The sequence below is a fragment of the Numenius arquata genome, chromosome 2 (genome assembly GCF_964106895.1).
Source record: "Numenius arquata chromosome 2, bNumArq3.hap1.1, whole genome shotgun sequence".
NCBI classification, from domain to species: Eukaryota; Metazoa; Chordata; class Aves; order Charadriiformes; family Scolopacidae; genus Numenius; species Numenius arquata.
Window position 1 is genome coordinate 80,493,739 of NC_133577.1, and position 16,855 is coordinate 80,510,593.

At 34.9% G+C, this 16,855-nt stretch overlaps 1 protein-coding gene across 2 annotated transcripts in view; it reads right to left on the minus strand.

Moving 5' to 3' along the window:
* Positions 1 to 1,126: 1,126 nt before the first annotated feature.
* The window catches only part of SCYL2 (SCY1 like pseudokinase 2), a 37,275-nt gene continuing 21,546 nt past the window's right edge, over positions 1,127 to 16,855 (minus strand). The window contains exons 7-18 of one of the 2 annotated variants that reach the window (XM_074168203.1): positions 16,201 to 16,326; positions 14,571 to 14,747; positions 10,938 to 10,949; positions 10,682 to 10,804; positions 9,959 to 10,072; positions 9,331 to 9,463; positions 7,397 to 7,515; positions 6,658 to 6,758; positions 5,838 to 5,904; positions 5,625 to 5,714; positions 4,458 to 4,577; positions 1,902 to 3,858 (exon numbers count right to left, since the gene is read on the minus strand). In XM_074168203.1, the coding sequence (XP_074024304.1) occupies positions 3,208 to 3,858; positions 4,458 to 4,577; positions 5,625 to 5,714; positions 5,838 to 5,904; positions 6,658 to 6,758; positions 7,397 to 7,515; positions 9,331 to 9,463; positions 9,959 to 10,072; positions 10,682 to 10,804; positions 10,938 to 10,949; positions 14,571 to 14,747; positions 16,201 to 16,326 (1,833 nt within the window). In that variant the 3' untranslated portion in view covers positions 1,902 to 3,207. Of the gene's footprint in view, positions 3,859 to 4,457; positions 4,578 to 5,624; positions 5,715 to 5,837; positions 5,905 to 6,657; positions 6,759 to 7,396; positions 7,516 to 9,330; positions 9,464 to 9,958; positions 10,073 to 10,681; positions 10,805 to 10,937; positions 10,950 to 14,570; positions 14,748 to 16,200; positions 16,327 to 16,855 lie in introns of both variants that reach the window. The other variant, XM_074168204.1, reaches the window with a different exon arrangement.

Genomic DNA, 16,855 nt, shown 5'->3' on the forward strand with positions numbered 1-16,855 from the left:
ATGATATAATCTGCCAGGCTCCCACATTTTATCCTTTAATTAGGTTGAATACAAAGGGCAGAAATTTTGTGTAATTTACAGTATTGTTTAAGGCATTGCAATAAGAGCTTATTTTGTATCAGGCTACTTTTTCAGCAACAAAATTTGCAATTTCTTCATCAGATAACCAATTTCAATACCTGTGTTCTCCATTTTGTTTTGCATGAGGGCTAGACAGTCCCGCTGCTTCAGGCCAAGCCAGATGCAACACTGCTTTCCATCCACATCCAGAAAGAGAAGGCCCCTGGAATGCCCACGTTATGTGACATTGTCCCTTCCTCCTACTCTTTCGTAAACCACAACCTGGATGTAAAGTACAACTGTTGCTCTCAAACAATGGTATTCGCTCTGGCCACAACATGAGTCTTCCAGCCTCTTGCAGGGCCTCAGAATGACAGCTTCTAAAAGGAGAGATCAACTGGACAAGGCTTCCTAAAGAAAAATTATTGCAGCAGGAGCCAAGTGGCACATGGCCTTGGTGACTTACCTCTTGCAATTCCTCCTTCCTTTAAGTTAAGAAGAAACAATTACAGAACTTCATATACCCCCAGTTTCCCGACACGCTAAGCAGGAAGAGGGTTTGGCCCTCTCAATTTAACTGAAGTTATTTTTTTCTTTTTTATTTTTAAATAACTGGAAAATTTTGCTGTAACTTTCATAAGCATCCTTTCCAGTTTTCTTTGTTGTTATTCTTCTACTCTAGTCATTCCAAAAATTGCAGCAAACAAGAGAAATCAAAATTATATTTTCAAATATCAGTAGAAAAAAAATCCTTTTACTCCAGGCAGATAAAGATCTTACTACATCACATTACCACTGCATAGAAGAGCATCTCTTAATTTGAACTTGTAGGATTTTTTTGACTTTGTTCTTACAAAACAGACTGTATTCTCAGATAGCCCATACCAAAATCACATACCCCAAATCCCAGAGTTTAGGAGCTCTAGTATATAAAATCAGATCAATTTTTTTCAGTTAATTTTCCCTCCAACAGGTTAAATTAAAATCCAGTTCCAAAAAGCCCCCGGTACAGGGGGATCAGTGACTGAATACCCAGATCAGGACACTGACATTTAAGACTGCTTTTACCATGGACGTATTAATTTAATACATTGTAGAGTCCTAATAGATGTTATTTTTAATATAAACTTACTTTCCAAATAATTTAGAGGAATACAGATTCAAGTAATTCTTCAAAGGCTTGCCTTAAGTTACCCTAACAAAATGTAGCTTTCAAAAGTTGACATAAAAGAAGACATTAGTGTGATTGAGAGTATAGAGTACTAGTAACCGTAAATGAACTTAAATAATTTAACAGTTCTAGTATTGTACTTAAGTTTACACAGATATCTTAACATAACCTACAATGTTTACCATGAATATTAACAGCACATAAGCATCACAACGTGTTAGGTATTGTTTTCTAAACCACAATTTCACTGGTCCCAGGTATTTTAAAACAACAGGACTAAGGCAGCAGCTATAATACATAAACAATTCTTTAAGAAATATGCTTAATGCTATTACCGCTTAGAACCGTGGAAATATAACAAAATACAAGTCACATTTACAGCATAAGGCCCTTTGGTTTCTTAAGCAGCAAATGAAAGAACAATTTCTTCAGTGAAAGGCTTTGAAAAATAAAGCATGTAGGCTTTCCGTAAAAAAGGTAACTAGTTCTTTCCTTCTCAAAATAGCCAGCTATAGTCTTCAAAATATTATGTAAGAAAGCTCCTGAAATTCCTAGGAAAGAAGAAGTTAAAATCCAACAGTAGTATCTGACAGAGCAGAGATTCTATCATGGGCAAGCTGAGCATACACCTTCTGGGAAGTAGAAGAAACTACTGTTTGGTTTTCTGGAGAGCTTTATTAAATTTGGAGTAATACAATAAAAAGGATCTGAAATATTTATGTATTTACCATATATTCTAGAGCTTACAAATCTGTATTTGAGAACTCGCTTCATATTCATTTATCCTTCATAAAGACTTGAGTTAAAACAAAATTAAAATGAAATAGTTTATTCTAGTCAAGGCAATTTATGGCACACTGCTTTTTCACACAACCATGTGCAACTTGTACAAGGCAATCCTTTTCCATCTTCCCAACAGAGCCAAAAATCTATGAAGTAGTTCAAGACATTTCTGTGTAACTAAACAGTGTGTGTTTAGTTACACAGAACTGTTTAGTTACACACTTGGGGAAGTCAAAATCTGAATTTTACAGTGAACGTTCTTTTTAGGAGGTTCCATAACTATTCTTTTTTCATACCTGTTAGAAGCAGTATCAAATTAGCGAAAACACTGGAACATATAATAAATGTGATCATGTCACCACATGTATTTTAAAAGGCTGCTTATGTGGGATGCTGCTTTTGCTATGGGGCTGGTAAAAAGGATCTGGCATTATAAAACAGGCTTTAAAAAAAAACATGACCATTGGAACGGTGTCCTAACTCTGTCCCAAACTTCCACAAAATTTTAAAACAACTTCTTATGCCTCTTGAATCCTGTTATTGTAGTTTACTACCACATTAATTTTAATTATCTTGTAAAAGAAGAAATACAAAATATTTTCTCTTCTTGCCTCTTACACAGTTACTGGTTAGAGATCTTCCTATGTAGTTTGGCTGTCAAAACTTCTCAAGGCAGCGTAAGAACTTACTTTTTGCAAACTGTCATATGACAAAATGACAGTTTGTACCAAATTCAAGCAACACAAATCATCAATAAGAATTTGGCAGACACTGAAAGGACTGGGCTGCAGGATTGCATTCACTGGTGTTATTACCCCCTAAGCATTTTTGTTGAATTTAAAAACCAGAATTTTGTAGGAAATCTCATAAAAGTTGATTGAGTACGCTTCTGAATAATTTTGAAATACTTAGCTGCTTCTTTTTCGATTGAACATATGCATCCTACTTTCAGTGCTCCGATGCTCAGTAAAGAGACAGGAAATCTCTAGCATGTAAGATGACTTTGCACTTACGCAACTCCACTGCAGTACCAAGTGAATGCAAAATCAAGTCTTTTTTCCAGCGCAAATGTCTTTACTTTGCTGGGCTGAACGTTTCCCCAAGTCATGCTTTTACTAATCAAAAAAAAGATGTTGATCAGCTTACCCATGATCCAAATTTCATCGATCTTTGAAAGAAGAAAACAAAATGTTTTACCCAAAAAGATCTTTTAAGTCATTACTAGCTGAGCTGCTGTTTGTCATTGTGTTTGCTGATTGTGCAAAGTTCTGAGGAGCAAAGAAAGGATTACCCTGTATACCAAAGCCAGGCTGTCCTATCATGTTCATCTGAGGTCCCAAGACTGAAGTGCTCGCACTTGGAGACCCTTGTGGCGGTACGAACTGATTGACCCACTGGCTTGATTTCTGTTGAGCCAACTGCTTCATGCTAACTTTGGGTTTTTGAGGACCAAAAAGATTATCTAAAGCCGACATATCTGGGGGTCTGTTTTGTTGCGTCAGTGGAGAGATTGCAGATGCAGCATTCATAGGACTGTAATTTGGCATACTGGCAGTCGGTACAATGTTCATCTTGGTTGTTGCTGTTGCACTTGGACCACCGAAGAAATTCTGAGGGGTGGGACCAGCTCCCATACTGAATCCAGCAGTCTGAAACCCCATATTAGTATTTAGTCCATTTGTTATATTTCTCTTTGTGTTGTCAATAGGTGATGAAAATCCCATTCCAATGCCCATAGGAGGGACAGAAGAGAAGCTGTTTGAAGATGGAACTTTAGCTTTGTTGATGGAATGGCTAGTCAAAGATGACATATTATCTATCAAGGTATCTGTCAAGTCTTTAGTCTGCAAAATACAGAAAATGCAGTTAAATGCTACTCTTGTACAAACACTCTAGCAGCAATAGTTTTTATCATTGCTCCTGCAGAAGTGGCATTCATTTTTCAGAAATTAGAATTTACTGCATGGAATTGGGCATGAAATGTAATCGTACACAAAAGCAATTAGGTTATTTACATTCTTTGCTACTTAGAACTAATTGTTACGCAGCTTTAATTTGACAACTAAGACTATACACAAAGTACTACTGTGACATTTGCTTACATGCCCCATTCCTATTCCCAAGCCCTTTATATATTTAGTTAATAAACTCTTCAGAGCAAAATCCTTTTTAGTATGTGCTTTTTCCTTGTCTAGAACAGTGGCCTTCCAACAATAATTATTCTTTTGGAAACTCCTGTAATTTAAAAAGTGGGAAATATTGCTAATTATGTAAATGGAAAGCAGATTAAAATTTATTTTAGTTTCTCTCAGCTGTACCATTGTACTATCAGTGAAAGCAAAGGTGACTCACAGGAGAAAAAAATGCTAAATGCATACGACACTTGAAAAGAAAAAGCATCACAGCTCCAATGGAAACAGCGCAGTAGTTTGTTCTTTCTCACCTGCTTCACTGGAGGTGTTATTACAGTTGCCTGCGGCTTAAGAGGTTGCTGGCTTTTCAGTTTCTGTGCCTGTTCTTGTTCTTTAGCTAACTTTTGCTTCTCTTCAAGTGTAAGTGATGCCTTTAAAAGGAAAAGCACTGACACTCAGTTGCACAGAATGTTTATTCTTACACTGGTATTTTTATTTCATAAATAGCACTGTCATTTCAATATGTGTTAGAACAATACACGTTATTTATATAAAAGAGAAAATGGATAAGCACAAAATCTATATAATATTTATCATATTGCTAAGAAGTACTTAAAAGTAGCATAAGGAGAAATCTGAGCAGATCTCAAATAAAGAGATATCACAACCAAATCATTTTAGCTTTGTCTTTTTAATGTTGGGCATAAGAAAAAATGTCCTTTGGAGTTCTTGTTTTCATATGGTTACCAACTGGCACTTGACACAGAATTGCAACTCACCATAGAGTTGGAAAGGGAATTTTATTTTAAGATTGCTTAAGAGGCTTTTCAGGATGTTAACTCTACTTTTGTTAATGATGATTATTCCCCCTTAGTCTAAAATTAGTGAGAGGGTTCAGACAACTAGAAATGGAAATGATAAAACATATAGATTCTGGGAATCCATTTACATAATTAATAGCATGAAAAGAATTTTACAATAGTTTATGCTTATGTTTAAAATTCTATGTCATGTCACGCTTTCTCTTTGCTTCTTGTATTTATCCCCATATTAACTGTTCATTTTCACTTTGAATTGTACAGCAAATGTGTCTGATACTACATGCAATTCAACATTTTATCTTCATCTCTGTTTGTAATTTTATCATAAAGTTGCCTATTTTGACTTTCCTATCTAAATCCACTGCTGAAGTTTCAGTTTCATTGAAATCTATAATTAAGGAGAAAGAAAATGACAAAAAATTTATAATCATAATTGCTGCCTACTTTGTACAAAGTTATGTCCAAGGAAAGGCTTTGAAAGAAATTCAAAGAAATATTTTATCATCTTTCAGTGGACCTTCACATGTGGCTGTGCTATACAGCAGCAGTTAGTTTTTCTTCTAAAGCTTTAAATAAGATAACTATCTACACATACTCTTTTTATGCAACCATATCAGCCTTCTATTAGACACGATTCCAAAACAAAGTAAAACATACCTTTTTCTGTGTGGATGACATCTCATTCTCTTTACTCTCAGATCCACTAGTAAGAAGGTCAGTTCCACTAGTACTAAATACCTTGTCAATCTGTTTAAGTTCAAGGAAACAAAACTCAGTAATTTGAAATTTAAGGTAACATAAATATGGAGTACGTAATTTTAAATTTTAAATTTCAAATTCTATATGTAACAATAAAATATTGCCACTTACCTGATTACTTGTACTACCAGATTTTGCCTCTTCAGACACGCTCATTTGGTTAGCTATATCCAAAGATCTATATAGCATAGAGTATACATGTTATGAAAAGATAACTTTACAGTTACACCCACAACACTAATTCAGGAATGCAGATTATTCTTCTGCATTTAAATAGTAAAAAAAAAATGCATTATGATAGCACTGCCATTTTTACAGCATGCCTGTAGGAGACTGGAAAATGTTAATATTCTAAATGGTAAAGGTTTCCTAATGATCACTTCACATGGTCTTAGTTCCTCTTCTTGAATGGGGCAACACAGACTTCGTGTAGCCCAAGTTAATTTGACTCAGAAATCTCACCTCATATCAGACTCCATAAAATAGCTCTAAATATCTTCAAATATCAGTGCCTTCTAAAAGGCTGCAATGTTTATGTTTCTCCAGTATAGTTTATGTTCTCAACAAGTACAGAAAAGCAACTTAGCACATAGAAGAAAGATATAAACCATATTAGTGGAGTTCAGTATGAACTTTTACATTTAATGCATTAATTAAAATTTATTGACTCAAAATAATAAACTGTGACTGAACTGTAGAAAAGATTTTACTTGATAAAGCCATTGGCATCACAATACTATTATCATTCTAGGACTAATAAATCTTTGCTGGTAACTGTGGTTATTTGAGGTAATTCTCCACTACTGAAGTACGAATTACCTCGATTTTTTATTGCTATGGTGGGAGTTTTCTCACATTTGCTAAAAAATTAACTGAAATTTACCTCTGCTCACTTGTTATTTCTCTAATAGACACATAAATAAACACTTACTTCTGTTGCTCTTGCATGACATGAAGTTGCTCAAGTTTTGTTTTATGCTCTGCCTCCAATCTATTAAGCATATCTTTTATAACACAAATGAAAGAATTGAACTGTAAAAGAAATACACAAGAAGTTTGGATTTTGCAGTGATCGAATTCAGACATGTATTACTTAAAAGGTAGTATCTCATAAAACTTACAATACACGATGTCAGATAAACTGCAGATTTTTAAATAATTTATAATCTACCTTCCATTAGATACCTAACTACAAGCAGAGTGTATACTGAAACAGTGAAAAATATATATCACTACAAAAAAAAGTGGGGCAACCCAGACAAAAAACTACAAATGAATACTACCAGATTAATTTCCAAAAAATAAACCCTGTGATTGCACTTCTACATTATCTGCAACATTTAAAAACAAGAGCAAGGGAAGAAACATTAAGATGGTACGTCAGCTTTTAATTTGAACTGTAATTATGTTAGTAGCTAGCATTTTTTGCAGCTTATTCAGAAAGTGATAATATTCATTTTGAAATTTTATACCAGATCAGTTAAATCCACTGAAAAATAACAAGCTTTAAACATGCAAATAGAGTAATACTGGAAGGTTTTTTAGTTTTGTTTGTTTGCTTTTAAAAAGAACAGGCATGAAGTAATGTATGAATTTTTCTCTGACAACAGTTTAAACCTATTTTCTGCCAATTTATCAGGAAAAAGCACAGAACGTAGTCAGGTTCCTACCTGATTGAGATTAAGATTGTTCTCAATACTAAGAGGAATCAGATGGGGCAATACTCTTCCTGCAAGCTGTTCTTTGGTAATTCCCAACTTCTTATGAGTAAATGTACATTTGTAAATACCTGATATACAACATCAAAACAGCAAAAATTGTTAAGTTTAGTAAACAATGTGAACAAAGTAGTGCACTCTATATGTATCAGTCATCTGAACATACACTGGCTCTGTGTGCAAGCCGGAACAAACAGAATCATAAAAGCTAAGTACTCATCCACAACACAAGCATATTATAACAAGAGGCTTTGCTAAAGTTCAGAAAAAGAGGAGGTCCAAAGTAATACTTTGCAGCTATGAAACCTGGTATTAGGCAATGTATTGTCCTGGTCAATTATCTGAGAATACGCATCTTTGATCACGAGCAACTGAATTATCGCAAACTGACAAATTGCCACTGAGAAATTAAGCTGCATTAACTAAGAATGTGTTCTCTCCTGGTATATGGACGTGTCTAGGAGTAACTATCACACTGCTCTCTGATCACATTTTACAAAGATTCTTACCCAAATGTTTGGGGTTTTGTTACACAGGATTGGAAATCATACATAGTCTTTATCTATTCTAAATTCACTGAAAAAAAGAAAATACTGGCAGGCACGAGGGATCCAGTGTTAAGGCTACAAGTTCTATAGTATTTCTGACAGGAGAATTTCTCTGCCTAAATAGGAGACAGTCTGGTGGCAAACACTGAATATATTAGCACAAAAGAAGCAGCAGCTTTCCTCACTTTCTGTGGTTAGTATTAGAACAGAGCTGTCAGCTCGCCAAAGAACCTATCACACACAAGATGGAGGATAGTATGATTCCAGAAAAAAGGAGAGCCCAAGTCCATAAAATTGATTTCAGCTTATCATTTCCAAACTAGGATTCACTTAGGCACTGTATCCAAGTAGAATTCAGAAGTAATACAACTAAAGTAAAAAATACGCTGTCCCTCCTTCTCAGACAGCAAATACAAGGCAAAACTGCAAGGATTAAGGGAAACAGGCAGCTTTAAATTAGTGTTGACAGATACCTTCTTGCTGCTTTTGAGGAAATCAAAACAATGCTACCACCGCATATTATTACAGTGTTTAATGACAGCTGCTGCAGGTACGGCTCAGCTTGTTACAAATGGTCTTCTGTCTACTACTTTGCTGCCAGTAAGAGAAACGGTCACCGTCTTCCAGACTTGGCCACGCAGTCACACATTTTTCTTGGCAGTGACTCTGGTCATCTGGTCTCCTTAAGCCCATTCAAGTTGTCAAAATCAAACATCCCGAGTTAGGCAAGCGACAGTGTGCCACTAGGAAAGCACAACTGGGAGTGCGGCCGCCCCTTCCAAAAGTACCAAGCCGTAAGGTTTTGTTAGCTGTTTTGTGAAACCTCACCCAGACTATGCTCCACCTCAGTGCAAAGGCAGCCATGGTTGCTTAAATGTCCAACAAAATGAGCCTAACAAAACCTGCAGTGAAGAGCAGCAGATTTGTAGACAGTCATTTATAGCATTTGACACGCAAGAGAGCTAAGAGAAGGCAACAGTAACATCTTAAAAGCTCCAGCGGCATCTGAAAGAAGACAGATCCTATACTCTTCTGAGGAAAACAGCCTCTCTGGCTGTGTGGACCGTACAGTCCATGGAAGCGTCACAGCCCAGGAACTGCAATGAGCACTCAGAACTGCACTGGGCCTTGAAAACTAAAAATATATATGCTAGTGGTTGGCAGTCCCAGCAATACATAAGGTAGCTGAACAGGGGTATACTCAAGAACCAGAAACAGGAACTTTTTCATTGTCATTTTAGTGATACACTATGTAAACATTATCAATGATAATACAGAAAGCTCTCAGATTTACAACATTGAAGCACAAAAGAGCTGAAAGTTGAAAAAATTAATTACCTAAAATTCCCATTAGCACTGCGGGTTCCTTGGATGGAATTTGTTGTAGAAAAGGTAAAATATCATCAAGCACAAACCATTTATCCAAGTACTCCAAAATCTTGCCTAAGCACACTAGTGAGTTTACCCGGACCTATGAAGTATGAAAAGAATTAAACAAACTCCTTACTATATATTTGCCCAAGAAAAAAAAAAAAAAAAAAAACCCCATACAAAACTCACACTTAGAAGAAAACAGGTGCTGCTGAAACTATGACCTTCATATTTGAAAATTCAAGACAAGGTAAAAAAACCCTTTTGTGTCATGAAAGGAAAATATATATAATTACACAGCTCACAAAACCTTGGCTTTTCTGCAGGACAAACACTGTTATTCTGGAACAGACTTCAAAAATTTTTACAGTATTGTTAACAACAATAACTTGCTAATAACTTTAAAAATTGTTAAGAGTAAAAAAGAAAACGGTGGTTTTGTATTTGTAAAAAGTTAAAAAAAAAGGCTCAAAAAGAAATCAAGGCACATTGATGGCCTTTTCTTTAAGGACACAACAGCAGAAAAGCCAAAGTAATTAAGGGAAACATCATCTTCTGAGGACTGAGAAATAGATAAAATTATTAGGATACTTACAGCAAGAGAAGAAGTTTGCAAACATGCATTTTTAATTCTTGGAATTAATGAATTTTTCATTGATGGGTAATCTATTAAATTGGCAAACGTGGGAATTATGTTTAGGCAAAGCTCCTATGAAAAAAAAGTGCATAAGTTTAAAAAGAAACATGCATGTTTATTATAAAATTACTGCTAATATTATTCAAGATCAAAATTAGTTTAAAATGTCTGCTTAAGCTTTCTTTTTAGGGAAATATTTAAGGGAATATCATGATCAACTAAGCTGACCTTAATCTATCAGACTTACTTAAAAATAGCTGGAATAACAAAGCATAATGATATGCAGATAGAACCCTGGAAAACGGATTTCAAAAACAGTATTCATAAATTTATAATAAAATATTTGAATAGCAAGAATACCTTGCATTTTCACAAAACACCTTTATATTAAAAAAAAACTTTTATTACATCAAACTGTAACATTTTCCTACATAAATCAAGCAAGTCCGAATGAGTACTATCAACAACACTGCATCAGTACAACGATAGACTGAAAGATAAAAGAGCATATCAAGATTAAAAATACTTAAGCAACAGAGAAAAAAATATCCAATTTCAGCCCTATCTCAAAGGGGCTGAAATTTTTTTTTTCAAGTAAACAAACGCAGGGGTATACAAAAAGCTGGCACATCAAGTTAAAGAAAAGAGAAAAAAATTGCATAAAGGCTGCAGTTACTATACCTGGATCTGAATTGAAGGTGCTTCCAAGGCTCTATAAACCATTGGTAGGACACTGTTCTTTATTTCATCTGGTGGAGTTTTGGTTAGAAGCAAGTCCATTTTTTGCAGGAAGATCAACAAGATCTATTAAAAGAAGGACAATTCAGAAGCCAAAAGTTTTAACTCCAGAAACACATATTTATGATTTAAAGTCTGTTGTATCATATCATAAAAACTTCAGAAGTTTTCTTGTAACTCAGTAAATGTGATCACTTACCATGTTGCTTGCCTGAAGGCATGGAAGACAAAAAACACTTTGACATATTATTGCATTTCAAAAACAGCAAATACAAATCAAACAAAATGTGTGTTCTAGACTAATCTTTCTGAAATAAGTCATAATGGCTAAGGAGGGAGTTCTTGTTTCTATTTTCAACACAGTCTTTTGTTAAAATCCACCCACAGAAAATCTTTATAGACACATCACTATTGAAAAAGCTGACCTTTCAAAAACCTATGGCTCAATTGCTGCCCTTAAAGCATTTGATCATAACTCCACATATGAAAGCTGCATTCCATCTGTATTTAGAATCAAAATCGGGACACAGCGAAAAGAATATTACAGCTACACAAAATAGACACAAAATAGCTTTATTCTAATTCACATGGAAATAATAGATCATAAAATGAAAGATCTCAAACAAACAAACAAACAAAAATACCTCATCACAATAACCTAAAAAGCAACACTAGAATAGCACATTCACATAGTGGGATTCACCTTCCTTAGGCTTAGCCACCTAAAAGTTAGCTTCTATTCTAAATTACTCATCCAGGCTCTGTCTCCAATACAGAGAGCTACGTTAACTCGTAAGACTCATGTCTCATCTCAGTTAGGTGAGACAACTTGCTACAGGTGACACTGACTATCCACTGATATCTGAACTCCTTTTAGAAAATACATTAGACTAGATGGATAAATTGTGGTGAATGGTATCACATTCATAACAAAAAGCCAAGTATTTCATAGAAGGAAAATGTTTCAATTTTTAAGTCTAACAATATGTAGCAATCAGTGCTTCCATGTAAAATAAACAGAACCAGAGTGTAGAAATACGGATGCACCAAAACTGCATATAAGTTTCCCTTTTCATTTGATTCCTTTACAGAGAAGAAAACGGAATTCCTTTAAACTGCAGCTAATGTGTGCTTTCTTATTTTATAATTACCTAAACTGTACACACACACGCAGACTCATTCATTCATTCATTCCACGAACACAGATTCTGATGCAATATCCCCAAATCTGGGAGGATTAGAGCGAGATGGACCAGATCAGTTTTAAAGTTAGATTTGGTACTTATTCTTGAATAAAGAATTTTTATCTGTCCTAAAATTGGCTTTTTGAAACATCCACGTGCTTGTAATGTTCACTTGTCTAGCAACCCTGTAATACTGTGGCATGACAGCTTCTATGTTAGCTAAATACATATTTTTGGAGAAGGATTATTTGATTGTTTTTGCAAATTTGAAAAGGACATGAATGAAACCTGTTATTTAACAACTAGAATAGCTTCTTTAAAATAAGAACCAGATGTCTGAACTTATAACTGACTGCTTTTAAGTTAAAAATTGTACTATATAGTCATTTAGATTTCACTGAAGCAGTTCAGCTGTTTTCCATTGGCTGTCAAAGCTTTTCAACTACGAAGTTTTTGATCTCTCTCTCTCCCTGTCTTTAACTTGAATGTAGTTCATGCTGTTCCAATGAACCCCTTTTTATTTTTAGCTTTCTAAGATCATATTTGATACATTTTATCTATTTCAGTAGGAACTAAGATGCCACAGTCACAGATTCAAACACACCATCTAGTAAGCAAGCAGCAGCAGTTGCACTCTAAACAATAACGCTAAAGATGTGCTTCATTCATTAATACAGAACCCAGTACTTGCCAGGGTACACTTTGGTGTACTGTGTTAGAATATGAATTTACAGTACTTCACACGCTAACTCTCTATGAGTTCCCCTAGATATAAATTAAGGGTTTCTCTACGCTGGGAAGCCATGTCAGAGTAAGGTAGGATGGTAATTTACAGCATACCAGTTACTCCATGCTAACCCCAAGAGTACAGTAAGAGTAAGTAAGTTAACTACATATTCCATTTTCATATGATAAATTCCCACGTACAAAGACATAGTTAACACTGGATAACAATTTCTTCGTGCTGAATTGCAGTACAGTACAATGTATCCCTATGATACATTCACTTCCTAACTCAAGTACCCTATAAAAGCCAAGTAACAGGCCTCATACAAATCTAAAACATCTTGGGACATCAGTGTTAGGAAGAAACACTGATACCTTCCCCATGTGCCCCTCTCCATGAGTAACAAACACACAGAAACTGGATGTTTTTGTCTTGTACAAAGACAGTCAGACCTGGAATTCTGTCCTCTGGCACTATGAACCTTTATATTTTTTTCCCTGAATTGCTGGTATATTAACTTTCAAAACCTGTCCTGGATTACTTAAACTTTGTGATACTAAAAAGACCATAGAAATAAGAGTTGAATAAGCCATCTGGTACTTAGTGTGCGTTAAAAATGTCAACATATGAATTTAATATACTGTATCTAGAAAGCTACAGAAAAACTTCACAAAGCTTGCTCTTTACGAGCTGACCCCAAGTCTCTATTTTGCTTGCCTCATTTCTCAGGAAATAAAACAGCTTTTCCGCCCCTTAAGCTCCAGATATACCTTTGAGACAAACTTTTTGCTGTGAGGATTGTCTCACGAATATGATGTTAAAGGTACCAAAACACAATGTTACGTTTTAGGAGGAAACAGCACAAATAAGATGTTCACTGGCTTTCGGTCAGTGAGACGTTTAATTTTTTCAAGACAACAACATAGCCAACAAAACCCCAGTGTACCAAAAGTAAAGAACATTAAGTAGTTCTAATTTTTGGAGGTATTCTCAGTTGCACAATTGCCCCTTTTCCCCCCTCCCCGGTATAATGAGAGTTCTCCGGTCCAGTTTTTGAAACCCAGAAATTAAAGGTCTGCTTGTTAATTCCTATGTTTATCCTGCCCCTTAAGCGCTCTGCAGAGAAACAGCAGCATCCAGGTAAAACCAGGTGAGCTAGAAGAAACACATAGCTGCCTTTTACCTGTGGAGGCACAATGCCTAACTTAGTGACAGAAGTCTCAGGAATCATCATGTACATGGTGTTGACAAAAGGAGGCAAACGTTTTGTTCCTTTACAGTAATGATAATGTCTTACTACTTTTATGCATGTGAACAACAGAAAAAAAAAAAAGTGTATTTTACTTACACAATACATTTGTCCAAAAAAATTTAAGAAATTTCACAAATCCATGCACAGCCCTCAAATAAATACTATTTTATTATCATCAATAAAGAGCACTTTTATGAGTGTCAAGGCTAAAACTTTTCCACCCCATGATACCAGTATCAGCAATCTGGATACAAGAAAAAAAAAAATTATATGTTCAGTTACTGGTAGAATATGTGCAAATATTGTACTGTACAACCCTCCTCAGATTGGCTAGATAAGTGATAAAATGCTTACAAATACACCTTCTAAAATCAACCAACAGTAAGAATTGAGTGGTAAATTAAATGTCTTTTTTTTTTTTTTTTTGCTAATCTTATCTCATCTCTAAATGCAAATATACCCTCACAAAACTCATCTAAAAAAGCAGGGGTAGAAGTTTTTTGAATTTCCTGGAAAAAATCGATTTTGTATGAATCAAGACTGCTTGGACAACTACAGAGCAGGCTGGGAAATCTGTGTGAAGCTGGAAAAGGGAAATAGAACAATTAGTCATTTTTCAAGGAAAAAACACCAAAGAGAAAAATTGTAATCTGAACTATATTAACATACCTGGATTGGTTCTTGCTGCTTAAAAACAGGACCAAGATCAGGCAGAATGAGCCTGATATATTCTTCTTTGGTGCATTCCTCAGCAATTAAGAGAACATTAGGCAAGACAAAGGGTACCATATCAGGATTTACAAATTCAGAAGTCAAGCAAGGCAAAATTCGCTGAATTATAACACGCTAAAAGGAAAAAAAAAAAACAAACCACACACATGCATCACATTGTACTAAGTTACAATTGCAATAAGTTACTATTGTGCCAGCTCAACAGCTTTCGTATTGGTATTTACAGAAAAGCAGATAGACAATTTTCAATTTTGAACTCTCATATATGAACTCTTATAACTCTTATATATGTGAACAGTATACTTTAGCTAATTCACACTGTGCTGCTTTGCTTACTTTGCACTGAAAACCTAAGTGGAGACTATAACAACTGTGAAAATCAACAGAAAGCAATTAACTGTACAGAAAATAGGACTTTCAGTCACATACATGAATTTTGAAAACATTATTCCATATGCTTTCTTAAAAAAGACCCTAAAAAGACCCTTAAAAAAGACATCCCACCCCACCCCCCCCAAATAATCAGTTTTTCAGTACCCCATCACTCACTGAACAAACACATAATCCTACTACACCTCCCTGTAAAACTCCAGGTACATTCCCTAAATGGGATTCTGCTGACAAAATAGGTATTTACACTGTGGATGAACTACTTTAGAGTTAGAAATCCCTAAATGCTTTTAAAAGTCAATAAAGAGAAATATACAGTTCACGGGCACAGTCTCTTTCCTCATACAATATACTTTCAAGACAGACAAAAAAAAACCAAAAAAGAGTGCCCTAAAGATTATTAGGTCACTCAGTGGCTGTCTAAAGTTAGGTGAAATACATCCCACCTACTTCCAAATTCAAAGCATTAATAATTTCTGATCAAAGGAAAAAATTGCTAAATTAAAAAGAAGAGACTATTAAACATGAAATCTGAATTTTGCACTGTGTAGTTCAAAATAGAATTAAAAAATAAAGAAATTTAATGCAATGGTTGAGAAGCTCTGAGCTACGAAAAGGAGTCTGTCTGGACATAATGTCTAACACTACACAGAAGAAATGTGTAATGACAGACGTTTGCCTTTGAGGTTTCTGGGCACTGTTAGCAAAGAAAACTCCGAGTCTGTTGAGGGAAGGAAGTTTTGCATCATTCAACATTAAAGTACTGCCTTGTTATGAAAAAAACTCTAAGCAATCTGATTGGAAGAAAAGGTGGCAAGATGACTTCAAAGAGCTGTGATAACTGGAAACAAAGGGAAAGCCTTGTAAGTGCAGAGAAGAAAACTCCCTTTCAAAGTGGGATGAACTACAAGAGGACATGCAAATGATGGCTCCTTACACATACTGATAGCACAATTTGCCATTTTCTGTTTAAAGAATTATTGACAGCTGAGGAGTATTTCCACACCAATTATTTTCTAATCTCCCCTTCCTTCCTACTACTCTATTGTAAACAGTCTCATGGCAGTTTATTACGGTACAACACTACACAAAGTCCAGCGTTCCCAGATTCAGGATGTTAAAAACAGATGTTCCCATAGTGTTAAACTCACTACTTCAAGACATCATACAGACATACCTTAGGTAGTTTTGGCAGAACCTTTGGTAGACCTTTAAAAAACTGTGATTTCTGAAGGTTATCCCTTTGAAATAATGAATCAAAATACTGAAGCGTCATTGCTCCTACGTCATCGAAGAATGGTATCTAAAAATAAGATTAAAAGCTTGTGATCTGGAGGGAGACAACATTGACACTGTTACAAAGATTCCATAATATAATCATCTATTTACCTTCTCAATGCACTATAGTAAACCTTTACAATGACATGTCTACAACTAACAATTAGTATGTAAAAATGTACTTCTCTAAGTAGTAAAATATTCACAGATGAAGGTTGATTATTAAGACAGAATTTTCCTAGCATTTTAAGGAAACACATGCATGTTATGCCTAAATTAACTTATTTTAGATGAAATAATTTTTGTCTACAAAAAAAATAGAATGAAAAGTAAAAACCTTGATTAAAAGTTCTCCTAGGAATAATTCAATATTTGATATTAGTATTTAATATTACAACAAAGAATTACCTACTACATCATCCAGATCTGGCTACCACCCCTGGAAACTTATAATGAATCAATAAGCATTTATGCAATAAATGTGTAATTATATAAATTTCTTTCCAATGTTCAGACCCATTTGTATATCCTGTTCACTATAATTATTCAGCAAA